Consider the following 24,560-nt stretch of genomic DNA (forward strand, 5'->3'; position numbering starts at 1 on the left):
CTCTCTAGAAGGTATATCCACCATTGTTCCTCTGCACTCATCCAAACTGCCCGGCCTCCGAAATACTTATTTCTGATCCTGGTTACTCCCAGTGAAAATCTAAGCATCTTCAGCTGTGCTCAGCTCTTTTCCATAGTGACACCATCTCCAAACTACACATGACAGCAGGTCTTGGATCTTTGTGAAGACAAACATGTCGAGCCCCCTACATGCAAAGTGGGGCAGGGAGCAGTCACTGCAGATAAAACACTGCAAACAGACAACCTTTAGCCAAAATATAAGAACAGTTCATCCAAATGACCTCAAACTTGGCAGTAAACATACTGTAACCCTCTGAAACACAGCTGCCATGTTTGAAGAGGTTCAGTTAAATGGAAGCTAAGATACAAAGACCACATCTCTCAGAGAAATAGTAAAATAACATCTACAGTTTTGATCTTGTGTGAGAAGACAAGCTGCACATTCCTTCCAGAAATCAAAGCCCCAAATTGCATTCATTCATCTTCATCAGTGCATATAAACTTCTGACAGCTGTACATTGCAAATTTGCTCAAAATGTCATGTCAGACAGTTTAAAATACACAGAACAAGCCCCAAATAATCTGATTTTAGAAGATTAAAGCAAAAAAATAATAATAATAATGTGACAGACTTCTACAACGCGATGAGCAAAAGCAAGAAATCCAAAAGGGAAATTTTCCACTAAGTGTTGATTGATTTTATTTCATTTAGTTTGCACATTTTCAACAACTGTAGACTGCACTAATTCTGGTACCAATACATTTGTTTATTCTTCATCACATTCAGAAAACAATCACTTTGAGTTTCACTTTACAAAACAGTCTGCGATCATTTCTGGATCAAACCTTTGGTTTCTCTCATGGACAATGATTTAAAACAACACTTCAAACCATGAATTTTTGCTCCACACAGTGAAAAAATAAATAAAAAGTCCAAATCATTTGACACAATTTGATTTGAACAGAAAATATTAAGGCTGAATAAACAGATTTCTACCTGCTCTGCTAAAATGTTGCAAGTAAGCAGCTTCTCTCTCTTCAGGATGATGAAACTTATGTTGAGAGCTGTAAACAAAACGACGACACTGGAAACCTCACTGACTTGGATGCATTAAAATCAACACGTCCTCATTTTCTCATGTTTTACTCCACTCAGAAATCAAAGCAGGCACATCTGGCCACCTGAGCAGATGACCCGAATCTGCTTCTTCAGGTCGGATGTTAACAGAGCAGCCTTTAAAGGTAATTTTTGTAATTTGCCCTCTGCGGGATCTAAACCCCTCACCACCAGGGGGCAGCATTTTACCAGCAGCGTTGCTGAAGTGTTTAGAGACGTGTGCGGCTGCTCTTTTATTATTTTATCCATTTCCTCTACAAGCTTTGCCTTTTGTCAGGCTGTGTTTACCTGGTTAAATAAAGGTTAAACTTACTCACTGCACCATCTGGTGGTATAAAATTGATACTGCACAGCATTAGAACCCAGCCTGAGTTTAACTTCAGCAGATCTCTCTTCATCTCTAAAATAAAGTATGATAAAGTCAAAGCAGTTCTGCTGGTAGCTTCAATTTTGGAAGGTTTTAAAGCATTTTTAAAAACAGAGGGATTTTCAAGAAGAACCTTTAAAAGCATCAATCATTTGATTTTTACTTCATCGACAAATAATTTTGTTTCACTTTCTGATTTCAGTAGCTTTTAATCCAGTTTTTATTAATCAATCTCACCACATTTTGTTCCAGTATGTCAGAGATCTGAATGATCAAATGTTGCCAGCTGCCTACACAGACTCTGCGTGAGTAAGGCGATAGACGCGTGAGCAGCAATGGTGGAAATGCACCGAAGTATCGACAAATAAGACGACATTCGCCGGCGTCTGCGCAGCTGAAACACTTTAAAACTGGTCAGTTATTTTTGTAATGGAGATTTTGCTGTTTTTGTGCCACAAAAAGGAGAAAAACAAGAAGGTAAACTATTAAAAATTATTATCTGAATCAGCAAAATAATTTAACGTGAAAGTTAAGGCTGTGAAAGCGTCTCTCTTTAGGAGGAATGACTCGACACACCTGGGAATTAAAAAAAACAAAAAAAAACAAAAACACAACCCTTAAGAAAAGCTCAAGAATTTCAGCAGAAAAGCAGCCAATGAAGTTAAGGTTAAAAGTACCCCACAGGTGTCTACAGGTCTGCTTCAGGTCAGCAGAAGCAGATGTGACCTCAAAAATGTGACCTCACAAACGCAGAGGACTCGTGAGGCTTCCAGTGTGTGTCGTCAGTGTGTGTCGTCAGTGTGTGACGTCAGTGTGTGACGTCAGTGTGTGACGTCAGTGTGTGACGTCAGTGTGCTCATTTAGATAAAAACTAAAACCACAGGACAACTTTTTCCCCTCTTTCCACTCACAGATGCTCTCAATTCATTTCTGCCTGACTCAGTCCTACAATGGCGTCGTCACCCAGCGCAGGTCCTCATCGGTCAAGACCTCCAGAACCCGGAGCCCAGCTGGCCTCTGGGCGGACTGATCTGTCGTCTCTGCAGCGATGTCTGAGATAAAACACAAAAACAATCATTTCAATAAAAGCATAACACTGCACTGGTACTGTGTGTAATAACAGACAGCATCTCATCATTAAGCCCCTTAAAATGTTGAGCTGATGTTTAAACTCAGCTCAGTGAGAATACAACTTAATTCCAAAGTTTTAATCCAGCTCAGCGTCACCCAGTTCAGTTCAAATATTACAGAATTTCTCAAATCTGTGCCATTTTTGCTCCGTCTGCTTTCAAAGTCAGAGTCTCTAAAATAAGACTTGTAGCTGAAGTCAAACCTTTTCTATAGCTTCACTTTTAAGTGCTCAAGTAGATTAGGCCACCAGTCTGTAAACACTCATAATCCAGACGAGATCTACTTCACACCCGTTTCTGTAAACAGTACACCGGTTTTAATTATGTTCCCTTTTGTTTTACAATCATTATTTACCCCCCAACTGTTTTACTGTTTGCCATGCAGCACTTTGAATTGTAAATCAACTTCTTTTTGGCCTTTATTTAATTTTATTTCTGAATAATTCAGCAGTTTGAATTATAGGAGGTGCAAGAAGGAGAAAAAACCCAAGCATGGAATTACAGAGTTTTATCAGGGAAGGAAATATTTCTCTCTGGGTTTACAGCAGATCGATATTAAAGCCGTTAATCTGCAGGTTTAGTTTCAGACGCTTCCCTTTATTTGCCAGTTAAATTTCACATTTACCAAACAGCTTATTAAACTCTTACTGTTTTGTTTTTTTATATAGATTACAGTAATGAGCACTGCTGTTGTTGAAGCATTTTCTAACCATCGTGTGGTTTGTTCGCTCAGTCGCAGCTTCATGGCTGCAGACCTGTGATGACCGAAGGGCTCAGCATGGTTCTCGCTGGCAGTGCCTTGGAAAACCGCAGGGAGCCTCGGACAGCCCGTCTACCCGCAGAGAGCGTCTGTTGATGGAGGCTGTGTCCGCAGTATGAGTCAACTGGTCTGGTGGCTACTCTCATTTGTGCCGTTGTCGGTCCATCAGCTCGCCGTGGAGTAGAGTGAAGTTAAAACACGCAAAGAGCTAAAATGAGGGAACCAGTTTAGCTCACGGGGTGAGCAGGCGACCATATGCCAGAGTGGCCAGGGTGTGAATCTGACCCGAGGAACTTTACTGAATATTTTCCCTTCACTCTCGACCATCTAATATCGGCAAAAAAACATTAAAAAAAAGAAAAAGAAAAAAGAAGAAGAGCTGAAGTGAAGCAGACCATAAAAACAACGTCTCCACTGCAGATACTGTCTGCAGTTTTCAAGCTGGATGTTTATTTGATGCTTTTCCATGTTTTCCTGCCGCTCCCTTCCCTGTTGCGTTTCCCAGAGGACTGCACAGGAATGTGTTTGTGTACACTGAAAAGCCCTCTCTTTAAATAACTACAAACTGCCACCTGCTCATCTGCCTTCATCTCACAGCATCCCACCATCCTCTGCATGTCACAATACACCCATGAACCGCCTCTGTAGTCTTCCCCTTATCCTCATGCCTGGCAGCTCCATATTAAACCTCCTTTGTCAAGTATGTCCACTTTCGATCGTGGCTCAAGAGTTGGGAGGTCGCCTTATAATCTGAAGGTTGCCGGTTCGAGCCCCGGCTTGGAAAGTTTCGGTCGTTGTGTCCTTGGGCGAGACACTTCACCCATTGCTTACTGGTGGTGGTCAGAGGGCCCGGTGGCGCCAGTGTCCGGCAGCCTCGCCTCTGTCAGTGCGCCCCAGGGCAGCTGTGGCTACAATGTAGCTGCCATCACCAGTGTGTGAATGTGTGGATGACTGGATGTGTAAAGCACTATACAAATACAGGCCATTTACCATTTCCCTCCTCTCGGATGCAATCGTGGTACCAGAGAAGTAGCAGGAGTCACTTTTCATCAGTGTTATCAATCTTTTTATTTGGAAGAGCAGAGACTGCTTGGGATTCACTCACGTACTCATAAATTCCTTTACAGTCTGCACATGTCTGTTTTAAGGATTCATTGAGCTAACATCCAAACCTTCACAACATGTCGGGGGGGGGTCACATACCTCCAGGAACTGTTTGAGTCTGATGACTGAGCCCATCTGTCCACTGCTGGTCACCGCTTCAATCCTGCACAGGAACACTTCTAGGTTAAACCTCTCACATGACTGCTGCAGGTGAAATGTTTACTGTTAAAACGTGCTTTCTACCTGGGGAAGTATTCCTCTTTCAGTAGCAGGATGAGCTTCCAGAACTGGCTCCGATACTGGTTCATCAGAGCGTTCCCACAAACCTGAAGGAAACAACGCTCAGGAGTTATCCACAGCTGCTTTCAGCGACAAAGAAACTGAAGTTTAGATTTAGGTTTAAAGAGTTTCAGGGACTGTGGTCATTTCACCTGACACTTTTTCATGGTTCATGGGCCGGTAATGCAAGCCGCTGATTGTTTGAAGCAACAAACACACCTGATAATGTGCAGGATGTGTCCAGACTCACCTCTAGAAAGTCAAACAGCAGAGTCGCTGTGACGTCTGCCAGAGGCTCCATGTTGAGCATCTGAGCCAACCAACGCCAGCCGTGGTTCAGACCATGAGGAACGGGCTGAAACAAAAAAATAAATAACTACATTTTTGAAAAAGTGAGGGACTTTTAGACATTATAGGCAACTTTAGGTTTAGCCTTGGACAATTCATTGCCATGGTAACTAAGATGCTCCAGAGTAAGTTACGCCCAATGATTGAGACCAATCAATTCTCCTGAAAACCTCCTCGATGCACAGAAATAATATATCTTCTCTTCCCCCGTTATTTGTTTGTTTTTTCAAACTGCGTCTTTAGTCTTTCTCGTTTCCTAATAAGAATCAGGAAGAAATCTCTGCCTCCTCAGTCTGAAGTTTTGCTTGTTTTACATTATAAAAGCAGGAAGCGGGACCGTTTTTACCCCTTGTTTGGAGCTGTAGGGCCACTTCAGCTGGATGATGGCGGCGTAGAGGCGAATCATCCCGGACATCCTCTTCAAGAAACTGTCCTGACCTTCGACCCCAGAGTCGTCTACACGGTAACCAAGAATCCTCTGGTATTCATCCACGGGCGTGCCCTCCTTCATCGGAGGGTAGTGAGGGATTGCATAGGGGCATTTCTTGTGCAGGTGGGCGAGGATGAGGTCTCCCACCTGAGGGTGCAGCTCCCAGACTCCAGAAGCCACCACGGCGATGGGGAAGGCCGCTTCGTGGTGAGACGCCACTTCCTCCTCTCCTTGTTTCTACACAGCCAAAATATAAATAAATAAAAGATATTAAAAAAATAATAATTGAAAAATCACAGCTTCTTCTTGCTTATACAAATACTACAAAATATATCAAATTAACAAAGGATTACTTCACAAACAAACAAAAACAGACTTCTGTGTCGAATCATTCGCTCACCACAAACTTCTCCGCCAGTTTGTAGCTGGCGAAATCGAGACCCTGCGGATGTTGTGAGGTGGATACCGATTTCCCCCCAGACACGACCGGCCGTCCCGACAGAAGCTTGTCGATCTTGTCGAAGATTTCTCGGAGCTGCGATCCGGAGTTGCTGGCGATCTGACTGACAGGGATGGTGGCAGCTTTCTGGAGCTCCAGCTTCAGTTTCTTTGTCTGGGAGAAATTAAACCACTCGAGTCATAAACAGACAGTGAAGACGTTTCGTGTGTGTCAGCTTGTGTTTGAGCTGCTTTTTAAAAATGTTTTAATGAAAGAATTAAATGAAGTTTTCAAACTGAGATGATTTCACACCATCAGCTCCTATGATAAAGTTATTACGGCTCGAAAATGGTAGCCAAAATAATAATAATTATTATTATAATTATTATTAAAAAATAAATAACCCAACTTATTATATTATAAGTTGAGTAATTATATATTAAAAAATAAATAAATAAAAATCTATACTATTAAATCCTCCGAATGTAATTCAGTAATTTTATTACGTGTACTTTTCAGTTTTAGCATCTTTTTTTTTCCCCATTCCCATGTAAATTTTGCTATTTATTAATTCATTTTATTTATTTTTCCTTCCCTTTCAATTTAACCTCTGTGCATTTATTTATTTTTATTTTATTTATAATTTGATAAATATTTTTATTTTATTCCATTTTATTTATTTATTCAAGGACAAACAGCTCTCTAGACTTTGAACAACAGAGTGCTGTGTCCAAGGAGTGCCACAACAGGGGGCAAATAACAAATGAAAGAAATCAATTTTATGAATTCATTATACAAATATTTATGTGAACTAATTGAATTGCAACAGTATATATTTTTTACTTTCTTTTTTGTATTTATTTTGGCAGTTTTGGTCCTTGGGTAATTGGTGAGCCTATAACTCAGATAACACTCAGTGTCAAAGCTAAATTTGAATTTTTAATGACCAAATGCTGTCTTTAATACTTTTCAGCTGAGTGGGTCAGGTGGGAACCCCTCATATCAAACATGGAAACATGCTTTGAGAACAATGGAAAGAGGCCAGTCACAGAGTTATTAAAAGAGGACGAAATTTCCATTCGATGTCCCTGAGAATTCAGTGACCTGCGGTGTTAAAACATTTCTCATTTGCACCAGTAATGATACATGAACCAGGACTGAGATCTTTAAGGTCATCACTTAAATAATTCCTAGTTCAAAGTCCAGATCCTAAAGTAAAAGCCTACACAGACACAGAAACCATCAACCAAGTCCATCATTTCATAAATTATGGATTAATGGATTCACTACTTAAAGAATTAATCTATTAAATTAAAATATTGCTGGAATGGTCTTTGTTGGGACCTTTGTAGGTAAAAACCTTTAAGAATGTCACAGTCCTTCCTCCGTCATCTCAAAGTCTTTCATCTGAATGTGAACAAACCCACCTGTCCGTCTTTTGCAGAGCTGAGCTGTTCGAAGGACTGAGCGCACCGAGAGGCCGCCTCCTGCAGATCCTTGTACCACTTCAGCGTGACGTCTTCAGCGCTGTTCTGCAACCCTGCAGGAAGAGGTTCAGTATGAAATGGTGAAAACACTCAGCAATATATCTGGATAAGGGGGGGTAAATAAATAAATTAGTCAAAATCCATACTTTGGTCTATATTTATTCTCCAAATTATTTTATGCAAACAGGATGTTTTGTTTTGTGCACAAGCTGCTGACAACACCTCCAGCTGTACAGATGCATGACGCAGCTAAGCCTTCTCCTTCATCACCTTTCCTCTGTGCCTTCTCTTTGGCCAGCTGTGCCGCCTTCTTCTCCCCCTCCTGCTTCGCCAGCAGCTCCGCCTGTTTCCTGCGCTCCTCCTCCTGCTCTTGCTCCTTCTTTTTCTTCTCTCGAACATTGGCCGCTTCCTCCTGCATCAGCCGAATAAGCGCTCTCATCTCGTGCAGGGCTCGCTCTGCCACAGTCATGTCCTCCAAGCTGGGGAAGTTGCCCTGAAATAGGCAGAACACACGCATTTCATGAGTACAAGCAGAAATTAGGAGGAGCATAAACCTTAAAAATCTCGATGTAAACCGACCTCTGCAGTCTTTCGCACCACCTCCGACACCTGGGAGCACAGCTGGTTCCCTCGGGTGCTGTAGGAGCTGAGGCTGGCCGGTGGGAGGTCCGTCTTGGTCTGGGTGGAGGGCTCAAGCAGCTGGTTGAGCTGCAGGATCTCCTCCTGGATGCTGTTGAGGCTACGCAGTCTCTCCCTGCCCTCCGCCTGCCTTTGCCTCTCGAGTTCTGCCTCCCGAAGACGCTGCTGCTCTGCCTCCCTCAGCCGTAGGTTGACGAGCTGACGGACAAACAAAAAGCATGAACAGCACAGGAACGAGATAACTTTTTCTACCCCACTGAGCACAAGAAATGCCCCTGTATGTGCAGGAGATCATTACTACAGCAGACTACCATAAATAAAGAGCATCTACTTCTCCTGCTGCAGAGCTCTGCACATCCAGCATCTCACAATCTGTTTCACACTTTGAAACATGCACAATTTTTGTAAGGTTAACAAGCAAAATTAAAGACTTCAGTAAACAACTTGACAAACAGGGGTTTAAGCTTCACGTTTCCTGAACTTTCCACGTACCGTTATTCTACGCCGCTGCTCCTCCTTCAGCTTCTCTTGACGCCCGATGCTCTCCTTCGTTCTGCAGTACAGGAAGTGGAAAACCAGACCAGGTGTTTAATCGCATGTAACGTTTCAGACATTTTTAAGCATTTTAATCATTTCGAATGAGTCATGATTTCCCTTACTCTCTTTCCATCATGTCCCTCATACTCTGGTACTCCTGCCTCTGCTTCAGCTCCATGAGCTCCTCAAAGCGTTTCAGCTGCTCTGACTCGGCGCTCGCAACCGCCGCTACGAGCTTCTCCTGCATCTCCTGCCGCACCCTGAGGGCCAACTGAGTTGATAGATAGAAGACAGTCTGGTGAGACCCTTACCAAGTATATAGTACGCAGGGGTCAACATGCAAAATATATAACTCTGATCAGCAAGCCAGCAGAGGTTAGTATGAAGAAGTTTAGACCCATTTCCAGTAATGTATAAGCGTCTAACATTACATGCTTTTCCATAAACTGTAACTGGAAATCCTGAACATATTCATATGTTTAGATTACATGTTAGTTTCTAAAAACAAAAGCTGAAAGCAAACAAACTAAAATAAATACAATAAAACAAGTTGCTACTGACAAAAATCATAAGAGTTAAAAAAAACAACAACAACAACAACAACAAAAAAAAAAAACATTTGAAGTTAGGTTTGCAAATAAAATTAAATGTAAAAAAAAAAGATGATCACTGTTAAGCTGTTTTTCAGTAAAAAAAAAATTAAAATAAAAAAAACACTGTCAAAAACTTGAACCTTAGCCTTTTCTCGATGCTCCTCCTGAACTTTGATGATACAGCCAGCCATCTCCATGGCTTTGGGAGACAGGAGGGAAATGGCAGGAAGTGACGTAGGACTGGAAACTCCACTGACATCTGCCTCTGGACTTTCATCCTTCACCTTATCACTAAGACTCTACAGAGCATCAGCATGAGGAAAAAACAAAGCAAAAACCATCAGGGTCAGATATTCAGTTAAATTGGAAAACTGTTTTACAACATGACACATAAGAGAGACATTGAGGACTTGCCTGTTCTCGCTCATTCTTTACAGACGCTGCTGCAGAAAATGCAGCTGTCCTGGCGCTGACATCGGCGACAGATCCGGTAGAAGAAATAGAGACTTCTGAGAGAACAGGGCTGGAGTCTCCGGATCTGGAGCCCAGGAAGGATGATGACTTCTGCAGGGGAGCCGAGCTGAGACGCTCCAATATGACACCAGCGATTGGAGACAAGCTTGGGGAGTCTTTACAACCTGCTAAAAGAGGCTACAAGAACACAAGCGGGCTTCGTTTACAGATGGTTTATACACAGAAACTGTATGCATCACTTATGTTGCCATATCCTTTCAGAAAGTAGGACTTCTTAAAGCCTGAAATGATTTTAACAAAACAAAAACAAACACACTGGATTTTCCATGTAACACCTTCATGAGGAATCAGTGAGTTCATACCTCTGCTTTTATAAACATGGAGTTCAACAACAGAAATCTGTTTCAAATCACCCCTGACACTCGTCCCCTGCCTCCCCTTTCTTGTGTGCTGTCCATTTCTTTGGATGGTTTAAAGTCCTCTACCTTCACTACCTCTGCTCCTTACATCCTCACTGTTGCACCAGTCTCCTTCTCAAACACACACATTCCTTTTCCCTATATCGCCACCTACTCCCTCCTCACTAGCCTCACAATGTCATCCCTGAACCTCACAGTGTATACAGACTCTTGCCTGACCTCATCTGACAGCCTGCATGTCACCACCGCAAACAAGAAGAGCGGGATTATAGTTGACCATTGTCCACTGCCCTTGTGTGAAAATCTGGAACCGAAAATGGAATTCAGCCTCCCAAACTCGAAAAGCGCCATAAAAATCAACTTTGGTCTTTAAAAAAAAAAAAAAAAATAGAATAAAAACCTTTCAAAGAAAGTCCTACTGGTCTTTGCGAGATAGATAGATAGATAGATAGATAGATAGATAGATAGATAGATAGATAGATGCTTCACAGTTTATAAACGGAAGTCACGAAGTCACATTAGTTATCTGTCAAATAAAAGTAGCAATAAAAGTAGTCATTTGATGAAAATCCATAAAAGGATGTCTGAAGATTAAAAATAAAAAAAAGTACGCAACTATACTACGTTATTTGCGTAAATGCCTCTTAACACTTTGTTTTCAACCACTGTTTATTGATTAGCTTCCGAGCTGACGTCTTACTGCCTGATCTAAATGATTAAATTGTCACTTTGAATAAAATCCACCCTTGTAGTGATTATTCTAAACAAGCGTAGCGTGCTAACTTTAACTAGCTACCGTTTAGCTAGCTCTAGTTGTTTTTTTTTTAGCTACCTGGCGGCAACTCACCTCTCCCCTTTCCAACCAGAATGGGTCGAAGGAGATTTTCCCCTTTGGTGAATTTTTTAAGGCCTGTAAAGTTTCCCATCGTAGACTTTCAGAAGGCATCGCGAAACACAAAAAACTACAACTGATTAGCAGTAATGCTAGTCAAGTTTGAATCCGCCATACGGCGTTACATAAAATACAATCCGAAGAGAAACCACCGGACTTTACTAAGTTCCAATCTGGGACCTTTATATATTTATTTCTTTGCTATCTGTATAATCACACATCACAAAATGATAGAGATAACTCTATTATGCACTGTGATAATTTCTTTATTAGGTTCCCACAGTCCATTTTGCTAAGAAAGATTCCTAACTGAGTGACGTGACCCGAGGTTCACTTTCCTTTATTAAGAAAGGAAATTAGAAAACGCCTTCCTATAGTTCACAGCTGAACTGCTGTAAGAAAATCTGCTTCTTTTCCAGTTGCTTCGCGTGAAGAACATAGATTTATACAAACTCTCTAAATCAAGATTATGAGCTATATTAACTGATCAAAGTATTTTCAAGGTTCAGTATAACTCAGTTTGGATTGATAAGGTCTATTCTTGCATTCGAGCCTGTAGGATTATCATGAATTAATGTTTACTGTGATGTTTGACTTCAGTCATAGAAATCCTAAACAAGGGAGAAGAAAAGGGTTTTACTGGCTCAGTACTCAGCAGGAAAACATAAGAAAATAACATGTGTTTCATTACATGCAGTCGCAGGGTTCTCTAGTAATATTTCTATAATTTCTATACGACTATCCAGTTTACTTAATCAGCATTCTACCAAGAAACAAGTTCATTTCTGCTGCTTCATAAAAATCCAAGTAGTACTGATCATAGGACTGGAAACTGAAAATAAAAATAAAAAACTTCTAGAACCAAACATCATAACCATAACAGGTATAAAACATGCTTTTTAAGGCCAAAAGAAGACTGCACTGCCGCAGACCGTTAGCAGATCAGGCCCTAGATGTTCCTTCTTTTTTAAACATCCAGTCTTTGTATTGATATGTTTCACAGACTGTTCTCGTTTATCTGACACGCATAAAACAACAGGGTAAAACATGCTGTGGTGAACTAAAACGCTGGTTTTTTAGTCCAATTTCTCTACATTGTAGTCTTACAATGTAGATATAATGTTCCAAAAGTACCTCCTAACATAAATGAAACAAGTCTGTTTTTCTTCTTTTTTTTTACATTGACTTTAATGACACTCTGGTGTAAAATACAAAATGCTATAATATAAACCACATAATTTTTTATGTTTGTAAATCTGAAAGAATATTGTAAATCATAAAAACTCTTATTGGAGTTTCTTATCTTGGCTTTGCAGTTGCTAAGTTACTGGTAAGTTATACATAAATAAAATGTTTGGGCTACTAATAACTGAGAATTTATCCATAAATTCAAATTTATTCATTTCATACAAAACATGAAACCTTCAAGTCAAAAGCAGACCTTTAATAAATGCGGTTTATGTCCCGTACGATAGTTCGGGAGGATCACTGCTGGTCAGGCTGGATAAATTTTGCTTGTCAGCTTCCAAGCAGAGAGTCACCAAACACATTTCCGTAGGAGGTTTTGAGAAAATGGACGTAGTTCTGCAGGCTGCGGTTTGTCGAGTCCGACTGCTCCAGCCGGTCCTTCATGTTCTGCAGCTGGCTCTGGAAGCGCCGCTCCATCTGGGAAACAAAGGCAGGGATACACTTCTACATCACAACATCACCTTTTTTTCTCTGACCATCTTTGAGCATCATTATCATGTGATGTATCAGTTTCAGTACCAAAGCTGCCTTAAATCTGCCCAGATTTACTAAAAGGACAAAACCAGTGAAAGCAATAAGAGTCTCTGTGTGTCTTTGGACAAAAAAAAACAGGAGTGATGCGCACATTTACACGTGTCACAGCAACAGTAACTTCTTCAAAGCATTTATGGGTGAGGAGCTGATGGTAATTAATGAACAATGAACCAGAGTAACAGAAATATATAGAGAGAAAGTGAACAGCTGCTGTCAGCCTGCAGCAAAGTTTACAAAGACTTCCAGATTTCCAGAGTGAGAAACCGAGCTGGGAGTTTGTCTTCATGCTTTTTCTTCATCCTGAAACTCTGTGAAACAGCGAGCAGCTGAAAGGATGACTGTCTTCACGTTTATGATTGCTGAACAGGTGGTTTAATGAAGGACCGTGATTGGCTTTTTACCTGCGAAGGTTTTTATAGTGATTATAGTAACGAGCGCTGCTGCTGGAAATTTGAAAACACATTTACGTTCACAACACCTGAGCTTGCTGTCTCCGTCATGTTGCCACTTGCTGCGCGAGGCTGGAGCTCCTCAGTGAGCTGTGACGGAGGAGCTGCTGTGTTTTAAACTTTTTTTTGAAAGGCTAGTTGGCCTTAATCTTAAAATATTTTACATGAACACGTGGTCCTAACTATGTTTTTATTTGCAAATGAGCGAAACGTGAAAAGTGGCTCCCGCTCCACCTTTCTCCATGTTTGCCACAGGTTTCAAACACCTCCTCTGCTGACTGCTGTAGAAAGTTGGTGGAACTGTTGCCACTGACCCAAATGGGCCAGAAGGAGCTTTCCTGAAATACTTTTGTGCTGGCCTCTTGGTTTTATCGAAGCCTGCCTGCATATGTAGAAGCATTCAGCGGTGACTTACTTCCTCCTTGTTTCGCTGCAGTTGGCTCAGCTCCGTTTTGGCTCGGCTCAGCTGGCTCTGGAGGTCCAGGGCTTTAGACTGAGACGATCTCTCTTTGGCTAAAACCCTCTGCATGCTGTCGTCTACCTGCAGGCCGAACGTGAAAAATAAACATATGAGCACCGAAATCCTTCAGGGAAAAACTGATGATTTAGTTTCTTTGACCTTATCTTTAGTGAGTGTGTACAAACACCTAAATCAAAGCTTTAGTTTTTACCCCAGTTTAACTCAATGATCAGCAGTCAGTGTGGACGTGGACACAGCTCACATTGAGGAGGTGTAAACTCTGGATCATCAGTTTAATACAGAACAGAAACACCAACCAAAGTTTTGAGCCTCACCCACATTAGCAGCACTAACACTTTACTAACAGGATTAATCGCGCAAATATATAAAAAAAAGTCTGATTTAATTGACTTAAGGACAATTTTGCTCGATCACAAGTTAACACATTTGTTTCGCCATTTAAGTTAAAGATTGCCTGCTGTGTTCAGCTCTGACTGACCCACAGACCAATGAAGGAGAGATGGAAATCATTAGATTTTTTGACCACATCAATGTGAAATTAAATGTACTGATTTATATTGCCTGCAATAAGTAATGTATGTAGTAACAAAGTCGACTGACTGATTTTCTAATCTCAATTGCAGTCTAAGTTTTTACTGCTTTAATTGCAGACTTAACAGCAGTCTAAACACCTTCTGCATCACCAAGTTAATGCGTGCAAGCTGTGTGTCAGTGTTTGCACTGCAGGACTTCACTCAGTGACGTTAGTGAGATACAGATCAGCAGTGTGCATAAAACATCCATCCCTCCCTCCCAATCCGGGGACAGGTATAAAAGCTATTAAATCAAAATAAAAGAATTAGTGACACTGTGGAGCCTCCAGCTGATTTTAAACCAAAACTCCAAACGCAACCTGCTTCAGAAAAGCTTAAGTGTTCAGCACCAGTAACCATGGCAATCTCTTAACATCCTCCAGGTCACTGCTGAACACTTTAGAGTTTGGGAAGTCCAGGATCATGAGTGATGCTACCTGTCAAATCACTTCTCTTACATGCATTTCCTTTTACAGTTATTCTATTAGGAGAATTTTATTGGGTGAGGTAGATGTGAACCAAACTCCACTTCTAACCAGTTCAGCAGCATCTTGGTAGCTGTTAAGAAGTTGAAGGAGAGCCACCGTCTTGATGCTGAAACCTCTGGCTTTAAACTCATCGCAGATCGCTAACCCATTCACCCGTCTGGTGTGTGATGTTTTGTGGAACTGTGAGACCTCCGTGACTCCACGTGTCTGTACCTGTTTCTGTACGTCGTCCAGAGTTTGCTGCAGTTGTCTGGACAGGACGCTGCACTCGTGACTCTTCTCCTCCAGCTGCTGCTGGATGCTGTGGATACTGGCTTCCTTCGAAGCGAGAGATTGAGACATCTCTCTGTTTTCTGCCTTCAAGCCCTCCAGCCTCCTGCAACCAACACACAAATCTAGTGTCTCAGCTTGGAAAAGATCAGATATAATACAGATTTATCTGTATTACTGTTGTTGTGATTTGGCTCTGCAGTATATAAATAAACTTGAATTGAATAACGTCCATTAAATGCAGTTTCTCTGTGACTGTTACCTCTCGAAGTTGTACACTTTCTCCTTCAAGACGTTGTTTTCCTCCTGCAGCAGCAGGTTCCTCTGCTGAAGCGTCTCCAGCTGAGTGCCTTGCTGCTCCACCTGCAAAGGAAAACGTTTAGTGGAACATGTCAGCCATGACGGGTTCCTGGGGACACTCTGCATGGATTATATTCATCAAACTTGTTAATCTTTCCAAATTTTTAAGTATGCTGGGTCTTTTGGGTCTGAATGAAACCTCTACCTTGTGCCTGACTTCAGAGAGGGCGGAGTTATTCTCCATGTTCCTCCTCTCGCGTGCGTCAGCCTCCTGCTGGGCTTCTCGGAGCTGCTGCTCGGTCTTCCTCAATCTGTCCGGTAGAGTCTCGAGCTCTCTGAGCCGCCCCAGCAGCTCCCGCCTCACCTGCTCCTTCTCCCTGTCCAGGCTGACGTGCACGTCTAGCGCCTCCTTCTGCACCGCCTCCAGCTTCAGGCAGTACTCCTCGGACTCCAGGCGAGCCTGCTGGACCTGCAGAGAGGTTTATCACCCCGACACGGGTTCGATTTCAGCACAGAGACTTTAAAGTCATTTTTAAAAGTTATAATATGTAAGAACAAAGTACCATCTGACTTTCATGTTAAATCTGTATTTAAAGTGAGCGTATCTGTACCTTCTTCTTGTACTTCTCCACCAGGTTTTCATACTTCCTGATCGACGCTTTCAGCTGACGAGCTTCAGACTGAAGCCCTCGCTGTGTCTCCTCAGAAGACGTCAGCTGACTCTAAATGTGAGGCATGTTTATCATAAACTACACATAAATACATTTCCCTTAGACCACAGAAGCTTTGAAACAACATTAGCTGTTGGTTTTTCTTTAACAGTTTTTATTTCATATCAACCAAATCCATAGCGTGCTGCTAACTCTCCTGAACATACCTTGAGACTTTGATTGTGCAGCTTGGTGGAGGCGTTTTCGGCACTGAGATGATGCAGCTGATCCCGGAGCTCCTCCCTCTCTGTCCGACTCTTCTCCTCCGCTGACTGAAGCTGAGCGTGCAGCTCGATCACCTGACTGTGACATAGACAGGTATAAAAGGTTACTTTACTCAACAACCACAATTTTCTAAGTAACATTGTTTCAGTTTCTGGCCATAACACAGATGCTGCAGCTCCAAAGTGTCAGTAGCCTCAGTTTCAGTACCAGTTTGTGTCAAGTGACACCCTCTGGGCCTGAAAAATGGAGCCGATACAGAAGTGCCAAATAAATAAAAGTAAATAAAAAAGCACCGGATACAAAGACGTTTTTGTTTTTTTCCGGCTTTTTCCCTCCTTTATAAAAACTGTGTGATGGGTGATTTTGTAGGGTGGGAGGGTTAGCAGTCATCTTACTGCTAGTGATTTCAAGAAGCAGAAAAAGAGACACCAGAGAGCTGATTTCCCAAGTCCAGCATGAACAGGAGGAACATAGATTATACCAGTCACAGATCCCTGTTTACCTACAGTAATGAACAACCTTAAGTGAACGATATCAGCTGCTGAGGTGCACGAGTCCGCTGCCACCTGGGCATCTCTACGGCCTCGTACACGTTCTGCTGTGGTGGGATTTTTCGACAGGGTTACAGTAAAAAAACACAGTCAAGAGTCTGTGGTCCAACCAAATGACCCCACGCTGCCCACCACTTCCACATCCTTTTCTCCTCATTTCTTAAATTGGGTTTCCATTTAACATATGTTAAGGGAAGGAAATTCCCTGTAAAAAAAAAGTTTAAAGTCCAGTAAATGTATGCTTGTCTGATATAAGCACAGCTGGTTTCACCTGCCTTGCACACTGAAGCATCTCCAAAAGTGCTACAGACTAAGCTGCAGGGTTGTCAGTGTGTTGCCACCCCTCCCCCACCCCCGAGGTTTCTCCTTTAATCCTGGAAGGTCTCGGTGTGTCGGAGCAGCCCCTGCGGCCTGTCCTAGGATCCTCATCCCACAACATCATTCCTCCACAGACTACAGCTCCCCTGCTCTGGCTCCTCTGTGCGACCTTAGAGAGCTCTCCTCCTCATGCGACCTGTGACAAAGACATTTAAGAAACCTCTGCATCCATCTCCAGCTGGAAAGGTGAACGCAACTCCACCCTGTTTGTCAGCATTTGGCTTTTCTCTCCAAAGCCACTTCCATTTCCTCCTCCCATGGAACAGTCGGCTCTGTCACCATGGCTTTTCTGGAGGACGTGGACCAGACCAGGATATCTGGCTGATATCTGGAGGAACTGAACCAGCTCAGTGCGAGCTCAGCCGTGCCTGGGGAATCCTCCAGATATGGACCATGTGATGGCCCCGCTGCCCCCAGCTCTCTTGCTAATACTGGCTCAAAAAAAGTTCTGTTTGTTGATTCCCCAGACTGTCCCATAATTATAAAAACAACATTTCTTACATATCAAATAAGGAGACAGACATTTCTATAGTAGATAGTGAAAAAGCAGGGACTTTTGTCGTGTAATTGTTTATCTGTTACTTAATTACTTTGGTGTACTATGAAATAGAAATGGGGAGGGTTCCTTTCTCAATAAGAAAAGTTGTCCAACATATAAAAATACAGTTACAAAGTCAAAATCTATGTACTCCTTCATATTTTCCAAAGCTGTCTAGTGGGCCGGATTTGAGTCTTTGCAGGGCCGATTCTGGCCCTCAGGCCTTATGTTTGACACCCCTGCCTTACACATCTCATTGTTGTCATCTTCCAGGTCTCCAGCAAACCAGACAAAGTTGGACTTGAAATTCCTTATAAAGACATAAATTTCAAACTGACCACGGCCGCCTTAATTTTCAGGGTGACTCACATTTTGTCCGATGATGCTGGGCTACATTTATCGATTTATTTACAGAAACAAGAACTAAATGAGTGTTTCCATGAATGCACTCACTGTTTGAGAGCAGAGATTTCCTGTTCTAGCTGTCCTTTAGCCGCTGCCTCCTTGGAATGACGGAGGCACCAGTCACTGGATGTAGAGAGAGCCTGAGCCAGCTGGGACTCCTTTAAGAAAAAACAAAAACACTCACACACTTTCTTCTTTTGTTTTTGACCTTATTTATTATTTCAAGTGCTCCTCATAAACAAGTCACCTTCAATAAGGTGAACAGGTGAAAGAGAATGAACAGAGTAAGCAGGAAGTGTCTGTATGCCTGTTACAGGCTCAGTCAGACTGCTGTTCCTTCAGCAGGCAGTCCTCACCTCTGTTGCTTGCGTGTTTCACTGGAAACTTGCCACTTGGCCAAGCGGCTCTCCTTTGAATCAGATTTGCATAAACCACATGATCGGACAAGACACCGCAGAGAAAACTCATTTGCATGCAGAAGAAACCACACAGAGGTGTGACGGTCACACAAAGGAACCAACATGTTTTCTCCACCACCTTCTCCATCTATAATCTACTGCAATACCAGAAAATGATGAAATACTGTGAAAAGATTTTTAAAAATATGGATTGGAAAATAGCTTTTAGTTCATCACAGGATGTAATGTAGGTAATGTGTGACTTTAGGAAACCAGTGACCAGGTTTAATCACACGAGCTGCACATACTGACCTTTTCCTGAAGTTTGTCCGCGAGCCGCCTGGCGGCCTCCTCGGCTCGCTCTCCCTGCTCGGTGAGCAGGGCCAGACTTCTCTCCTCGGCCTCCCTCTGCTCCCTAAGAGTTTGCAGCTCCTCCTGAAGCACCTGGAGCTCCTTCTGCTGCTGCTCCTGGCTCTGATGCATCCTCTACAGAGAGAGAGAGAAGCAGGAAAGCTGGTTTAAAGAGTAATGAATGCTAAAGGGTGAGTTTAGGATTCTGAATTACCTTCACTGGCAAAGTGTGCACATCAAAAGACTCTTGTTGTTACTTATTTGACATGCACTGTTATGTGGACAATTTACAACAGATACATGAAAGAAAACATATGTTCAGAACAAGGACGAGAGAAACAAAGCAGCTAAAGTGCTGCTATAAACTTTAAAAAGATTGTGCCAGACTTACTTGTCCTGGGAAAAGCCTCTTTTGGCTTAAAGAAAGAGCTTCAGTGTCTGTTTTGTAACTGAAAGGTGTGAACACTTGTATATTTGTGGCCAGTCTAAACCCATTACTGAACCACACTCATGAAACCTGAACATGAGCGTAGTGGAGGCTTCATTGCTCCAGGTTTTAGTCACATTTCCACAGAGATCATCCATAATGAAAACTGTAGTCGCACAAGTTTCCCTTCTGTATCAGATCTGTGTGACTCAAACGTTCACAGAGCGTGTCAAGATATCTCAATCGTACAACATGTAATACATGCAGCCTCGCATGCCATGCAAAAAAAATACAGGAGCAATGCACACACTTGGCACGATAACTGAGAGTCAAAGAAATATTGTTTCATGTTCTTACACATACGTAAGTCAGCTCTTACTCACAGATTTCAAGATTATGCAGCTGTAATAAATCAGCCCTCCTCTTTCTGAGCTGTGAGATTGATCCAGAGCCTCGCATTTATCCGCACACAGTCCCAGAGGAGTTTGCCTTCATGTTAGAACATACTGATTCTCCTTCAGCTGGCGCTCACTGACCCTAACTGCTGTTTCTGGGGAGAAACATGTGCCAGTGCCTACACTCCATTATTATTTCAGTAGATTTGTTGCTCCCTCATTGGGTCAATCTTTTTTTGACCTGCTAGTTTGTGCTGTTTTCAGCAGATTGCAGATTGCAGGAATTGCAATGGTCATTTGGTGTTAAGTTGGTGTTGATGTCTGGAACAGTGTAAACACTGGATGTAGTAACTTCATCCTGGGGGTACAGGTATTAAGATTAGTCATATATCCTGTTTACTGAAGTTCACAGCTAAACAGGTGGAATGAATTAGAGTTTGGAGGAAGCCACACAGTGGCTGATGGTCTGGTTGTGTTTTTACTTTTACTTTTTTATTCTTTACAACCTTCATTTTATTATATATTGTATATTCATTCAGTGTAACTTGTTTTCAGGCATTTTTAAACGTAGATGAAAATAAAGTGTTACAAGTATTTGCTATGGCACACCCCAGGTTTTGCACCAAATATGTCTTTAGATTCCTTCATGTGGCATTTTTGGCAGTTAAATTGCAGAACTTTGCACTCTCACTTGTGCATTTTTTTGCGATCGCATTAATTGCATTGACTAGTAAATGTGGCCTGAGATATCAAAAGGGTTTTTAAGTCTTTGGTTGTAGTCTATGTCTGCTTGTTCCAGTGTGTTAATGCATATGATCGCGTTCTGTGTTAACAGACCTGAATCTGAGCGGCCAGTCGGGTCTTTTCTGCCTCTGCTCGGCTCAGCTGAGACTCCAGGTGGCTGCGAGTTGACTCCAGGATTCTTGAAAGCTCCTCGGTTGTCTTCACATTGTCCTGCAATGAGAGAGGGAAGCAGAGGATGAGCGGGAGAGATCATTAAGGGTGCGCACGTCTGTCTGAGAGGTATCAGTTAGTTGTGGAAAACCTTTTCAAAGTCCAAATGCTCTGCAAGCTTTGAGGCCTCTTTCTCCTTGTGGGTGAGTTTGGCCAGAAGGCGCTGCAAAAGAAGAAACGTCTTCTCAGAAATTTTCTCTGATGTAAAATGAGGTAAAAAGCGGGTGATAATCACTCACCATGTTGTCTGCTTCACTGTCGGCCAGTCTCTTTCTCAGGGTGTCTGTCTGTTCTGACCTCACCAGTGATTCCCGCTGTGGATACAGTAAAAGTCAGGAGTGAATGAAGGCACGCTGACAGTCCCACTCCTTAATCTCCAAAAGTTGATTCTGTTCATCTGGATGTAGCGTTTTGTGGGAGTTTCGTCACTCATCCAAGTGACTTCTTCAGTCTCAGCTGACTGCAGGTTTCCCCGATCTTATAAACAGTACATTTGCATAATGACTGAAACCAGCCCACTGAAGGAACAGTGGGCTGGGAATGTTTGTCTTCTTCCTGTACCTCATGTTCACTCCACTCTCTGAGGAGCTGTCGGAGGCCGTGGTGTGTGTTATCAAACATCTCGATCTTTTCCAACAACAACTTCTGCTGCCGTTCCAGAGAAGCTGCGTGCAGTTTTGATGGCGTCTTGTCCTAAAACATAAATAAACATGCACATCCAAACATGTCCTAATCTATTCCTTCTGCCTCATTTCTTCATCCACTTGATTTATCAGTAAAATATCTTCCAGTGCAGGTTTTACCTTGGCAAAGCTGTCCATAGTTTCCTTCAAAGCTGTCAGCTGATTGGCTACAGCTACGCCGTCAATTTCTGCTTCAACGAGGGCTCTCAGGAGCACATCTGCCCCTCTGTGTTGACCTCGAGAATCTGACCTGTAAACAAAGCAGACCTGAAATATCATTGTGTGCATCAGCAGAAAGTATATTGGAGTAAAAGTTGGCCTTATTATTCTCGTTTCCTCTACTAGAGTATCGTTGCAGGAGTCACTGAAAGCTGAAACTTGTATTTCCTTGTGCTAAATCCACTTGTTCTCCTTCTCTTCCCCTGACTGCCAACACTGTGTGATTCCTCTGGTACCCAGTCCCCGTTCCAGTTGACCTGCATCAATCACACCACCTGTTTAAAGGTGCAGCAGTTATTCAGGGCACCCTTGATTCTGGGTGAGCAGCCTTCTGCTACGCCATCTTTCTCAGTGTTGTGCTGGTAACCATGCACACTGGTAGTTTATCAGGCATTTGACATACTAATCTCTACCAATACAGGTGCGTATAGTTCATTAAGTCCACAGGTGTCAAACTCCAGTCCTTGAGGGCCGGTGTAGTGAAACTTTTCCATGTGTCCCTGCTGTAACACACCTGAATAAAATTAGTAGGTCATTAGCAAGACTATAGAACTTGACTGCTGGCCCTCGAGGACTGCAGTTTGACACCGCTGGTTAAGTCCATTAAATTGTAAAATAAATAAAATTAACTAAAACACCTTAATCTACGAACATTAGCTCCCAAGAGGTAACTAACTCACTGTTAGTTCTCCTCCTTTTATTGCTTTACAAAGATATGTGTAAAAACTTGTTGCCACCCATTAAAGAGACTTCTGCAACGCAAAGATTACAGTAGAAGACTTTTGTAGTAAAAAGTTTTTTTGGCAGATTTACCAAATGAAAAAAAATCTGATTTAACTGCATATTCTTCCATTGCAGCTTTTACATTATAGGAATAGGAGAAATGGCACTCATCATCATTAATTTCATTATTCATTTTGCCTAATCATTGCTATAACATGAATTCGTTCAGCATTTGTTTCGTGCTCCTGTGAGAAGATTCAGAGAAACTGTACAACTAAACCAGTTTGGTTAAACTTCCTCTGGATATGAGGTCAGTAGTACAAATGTTTGTGTGTCAGACTGCTGAAGCTGTACGTACTTCCTCAAACGGCGAAAGCTCTCTTGCTCTCTAAGTAGGATGCTGAGGTCCTTGGACACTGCATCCAGCTCTTCCTCCTGCTCCTCTGCTTCGTTCTGATGTCTGATCCCATTTTCTGTCTGATGCCGCACTCGGCTCGTCTAATCACGACAAACAGAAATACGGTTCAGGGATCAGCCTCAAAGAAGACAGAAATAAACTGAAAACAGCTGCACCTACCAAAAGAAACAAGGTACATGTTCATCAAAGTATCCTCGACTGTGTCTTAGAAAAAATAAAATTATGTTTAATCCTCAAATTAAAGCCAAAAAGGTGGTCCTGTCTTAGGCTCTCTATGATTAATACATCCCAGTCAGTGAGGGGTTGACCAGATGTGTCTGTCATATGCAAATATTATTTAGGAGGGGAACTCCTTGCTCTCTATGATGTGCAGGGTGTTGTGGGAGTTGAAGTCTTTTAACGCCTGCTACGTTAGCCACTGTAGCAGTTGTTCTTTGTGTGATTAAGTGTTTGTGGGTTAAAATGTATCCAACTCCTTTTATTCAGCTCACTATTTTTATTTTTTCTATGTCTGTGGATATTTATGACATTTTTCTCTTGCTCTGGACATCATTTTTAAAATCCTCAAGTCCCATGGTTGTAGTTTTTTTATGTCTTGCTTAAATTCTACTTATTTTACTTCATTTCTACTTTTTCTTGCAAATGGCCCTATGTTGTGCATATTGTGCCATCAGTGGCAGGTAGACAGCATAACAGAAAAACATCGCTCGAACATGTCAAAATAAGGAATATAAGCTCAAAGTGATATGTGAATACTCTTTGCGTGGGTAGTTCGGATGGTCCATGGTAATGGATATCAGCTACCTTTGTTAATTTGTAAATCAGCCCTGAAATGAGAGTATAGGTTCTGGTTGTAGTCTTTTTGATACTTTCGGTACATCTGTTTTGTTAAAGAAACAAGCTGCTGCCAGAAAATCTTTCCTCTCCACAGATCCCAGTACATTTAACAGAGATGAACAGTAATAAGAGACCTGGCACTTGTGGGAGTCCACATCTCTTCTGCAGGACAGCCTTCCCGGAGGAATCCACGGCTTCCGGACCTTTGGTCTACCTCCGTCGCCCTTCACCTGGGCACCTTTTTCCCGACTCTTTAGAAAAGGTAAACAGATTCAGGTGAAACGCTTCAAGACTTAACGTAGCGTCCTGTTCCTCTGGAAACTCTTTGAAAGCTTGCGAAAAGGTGGGGCGAGGGCTGTCTAGAAGAAAACTAACAAATCTTTGCAGCAGAAATACGACATGTGATTAACATCAGCAGTATTTTCCCCGAATCTATAAAGTACAGTAACCTGTGGGGTTTTGCTGGGACTCCTCCTCATGTGAACATGTATAGGTGTAGTCTCCAGTACGTGGAGGTGAACCGGTGGCGGCGACGGAGGTGAATCCCGGGTTTTCATTCTCATAGACCCCGTTTGGGCACATTAATGACCCGTTAAAATAAGTATTAAAAAGCACATTTTTATCATGATACACAGTCTGCTTCCAAGATGAATCTCGGCTTCTCCCAGTAAAGAAAACGGTTGTTTGGCTTGACAAACGACCGGCCTGATGATTGGCTCGGTTGCAAGATCCCGCTTTGTGATTGGTTGAGAGGAAAGTTTTGTGCAAGCGTTGTCCGTGGCAACCATTAAAAGTAATCGTGAAGTCCACGCTGCCTTTAGGTGGTGTCGGAAAAAATCCAAATAAATTATTACCCTTCTTAAATGGTTTCACGCTTCAATTCGAATAGGAATAATCTATCTCTTAAACTTTATAAAATGAGATCAGTTGTTACATATTTATAGCAACAATGGAGCTGCAGCAGATACCTT

At 42.2% G+C, this 24,560-nt stretch overlaps 2 protein-coding genes across 3 annotated transcripts; both read right to left on the reverse strand.

The window, feature by feature from the left end:
• Positions 1 to 703: 703 nt before the first annotated feature.
• gle1 (GLE1 RNA export mediator) lies at positions 704 to 11,169 on the reverse strand. The gene is made up of 14 exons (XM_085476360.1): positions 10,991 to 11,169; positions 9,665 to 9,901; positions 9,391 to 9,549; positions 8,780 to 8,928; positions 8,613 to 8,673; positions 8,061 to 8,318; positions 7,752 to 7,974; positions 7,422 to 7,534; positions 5,956 to 6,168; positions 5,472 to 5,792; positions 5,028 to 5,132; positions 4,742 to 4,824; positions 4,598 to 4,661; positions 704 to 2,556 (listed from the first exon to the last, which is right to left on the reverse strand). The coding sequence occupies exons 1-14, from the start codon at positions 11,087 to 11,089 to the stop codon at positions 2,488 to 2,490; spliced, it is 2,154 nt and encodes a 717-aa protein (XP_085332486.1). The 5' UTR covers positions 11,090 to 11,169; the 3' UTR covers positions 704 to 2,487.
• A 1,295-nt stretch (positions 11,170 to 12,464) lies between these two features.
• LOC146697571 (outer dense fiber protein 2-like) lies at positions 12,465 to 24,557 on the reverse strand. 2 transcript variants are annotated; one of them, XM_085476365.1, is made up of 17 exons: positions 24,033 to 24,557; positions 23,724 to 23,840; positions 22,693 to 22,832; positions 21,513 to 21,642; positions 21,271 to 21,402; positions 20,949 to 21,023; positions 20,801 to 20,872; positions 20,593 to 20,709; positions 18,895 to 19,068; positions 18,233 to 18,342; positions 16,255 to 16,390; positions 15,989 to 16,099; positions 15,583 to 15,846; positions 15,340 to 15,440; positions 15,021 to 15,183; positions 13,682 to 13,807; positions 12,465 to 12,700 (listed from the first exon to the last, which is right to left on the reverse strand). In XM_085476365.1, the coding sequence occupies exons 1-17, from the start codon at positions 24,150 to 24,152 to the stop codon at positions 12,554 to 12,556; spliced, it is 2,235 nt and encodes a 744-aa protein (XP_085332491.1). In that variant the 5' UTR covers positions 24,153 to 24,557; the 3' UTR covers positions 12,465 to 12,553. The 2 variants fall into 2 exon arrangements, with proteins under 2 accessions (XP_085332491.1, XP_085332492.1); XM_085476366.1 differs by having other exon boundaries at positions 24,039 to 24,553.
• Positions 24,558 to 24,560: the final 3 nt, after the last annotated feature.

This window comes from Copadichromis virginalis, linkage group LG12, assembly GCF_057382275.1.
Source record: "Copadichromis virginalis isolate Kocher_CV1m ecotype Utaka linkage group LG12, C_Virginalis_male_GT1.1, whole genome shotgun sequence".
Lineage (NCBI taxonomy): Eukaryota > Metazoa > Chordata > Actinopteri > Cichliformes > Cichlidae > Copadichromis > Copadichromis virginalis.

What these genes read in the sequence shown, in the direction of transcription:
- gle1 (XM_085476360.1), bottom strand. Translation starts at nt 11,089, where the DNA reads ATGCCTTCTGAAAGTCTACGATGGGAAACTTTACAGGCCTTAAAAAAT. An exon ending in TGGTGCGAAAGACTGCAGAG is followed by an intron (nt 7,975 to 8,060) that starts GTCGGTTTACAT and finishes TGCCTATTTCAG; the next exon opens with GGCAACTTCCCCAGCTTGGA. An exon ending in GACTCAAACAGTTCCTGGAG is followed by an intron (nt 2,557 to 4,597) that starts GTATGTGACCCC and finishes GTTTTATCTCAG; the next exon opens with ACATCGCTGCAGAGACGACA.
- LOC146697571 (XM_085476365.1), bottom strand. Translation starts at nt 24,152, where the DNA reads ATGAGAATGAAAACCCGGGATTCACCTCCGTCGCCGCCACCGGTTCAC. An exon ending in AGCATTTGGACTTTGAAAAG is followed by an intron (nt 20,710 to 20,800) that starts GTTTTCCACAAC and finishes CTCTCATTGCAG; the next exon opens with GACAATGTGAAGACAACCGA. An exon ending in TGCACAATCAAAGTCTCAAG is followed by an intron (nt 16,100 to 16,254) that starts GTATGTTCAGGA and finishes CCTCACATTTAG; the next exon opens with AGTCAGCTGACGTCTTCTGA.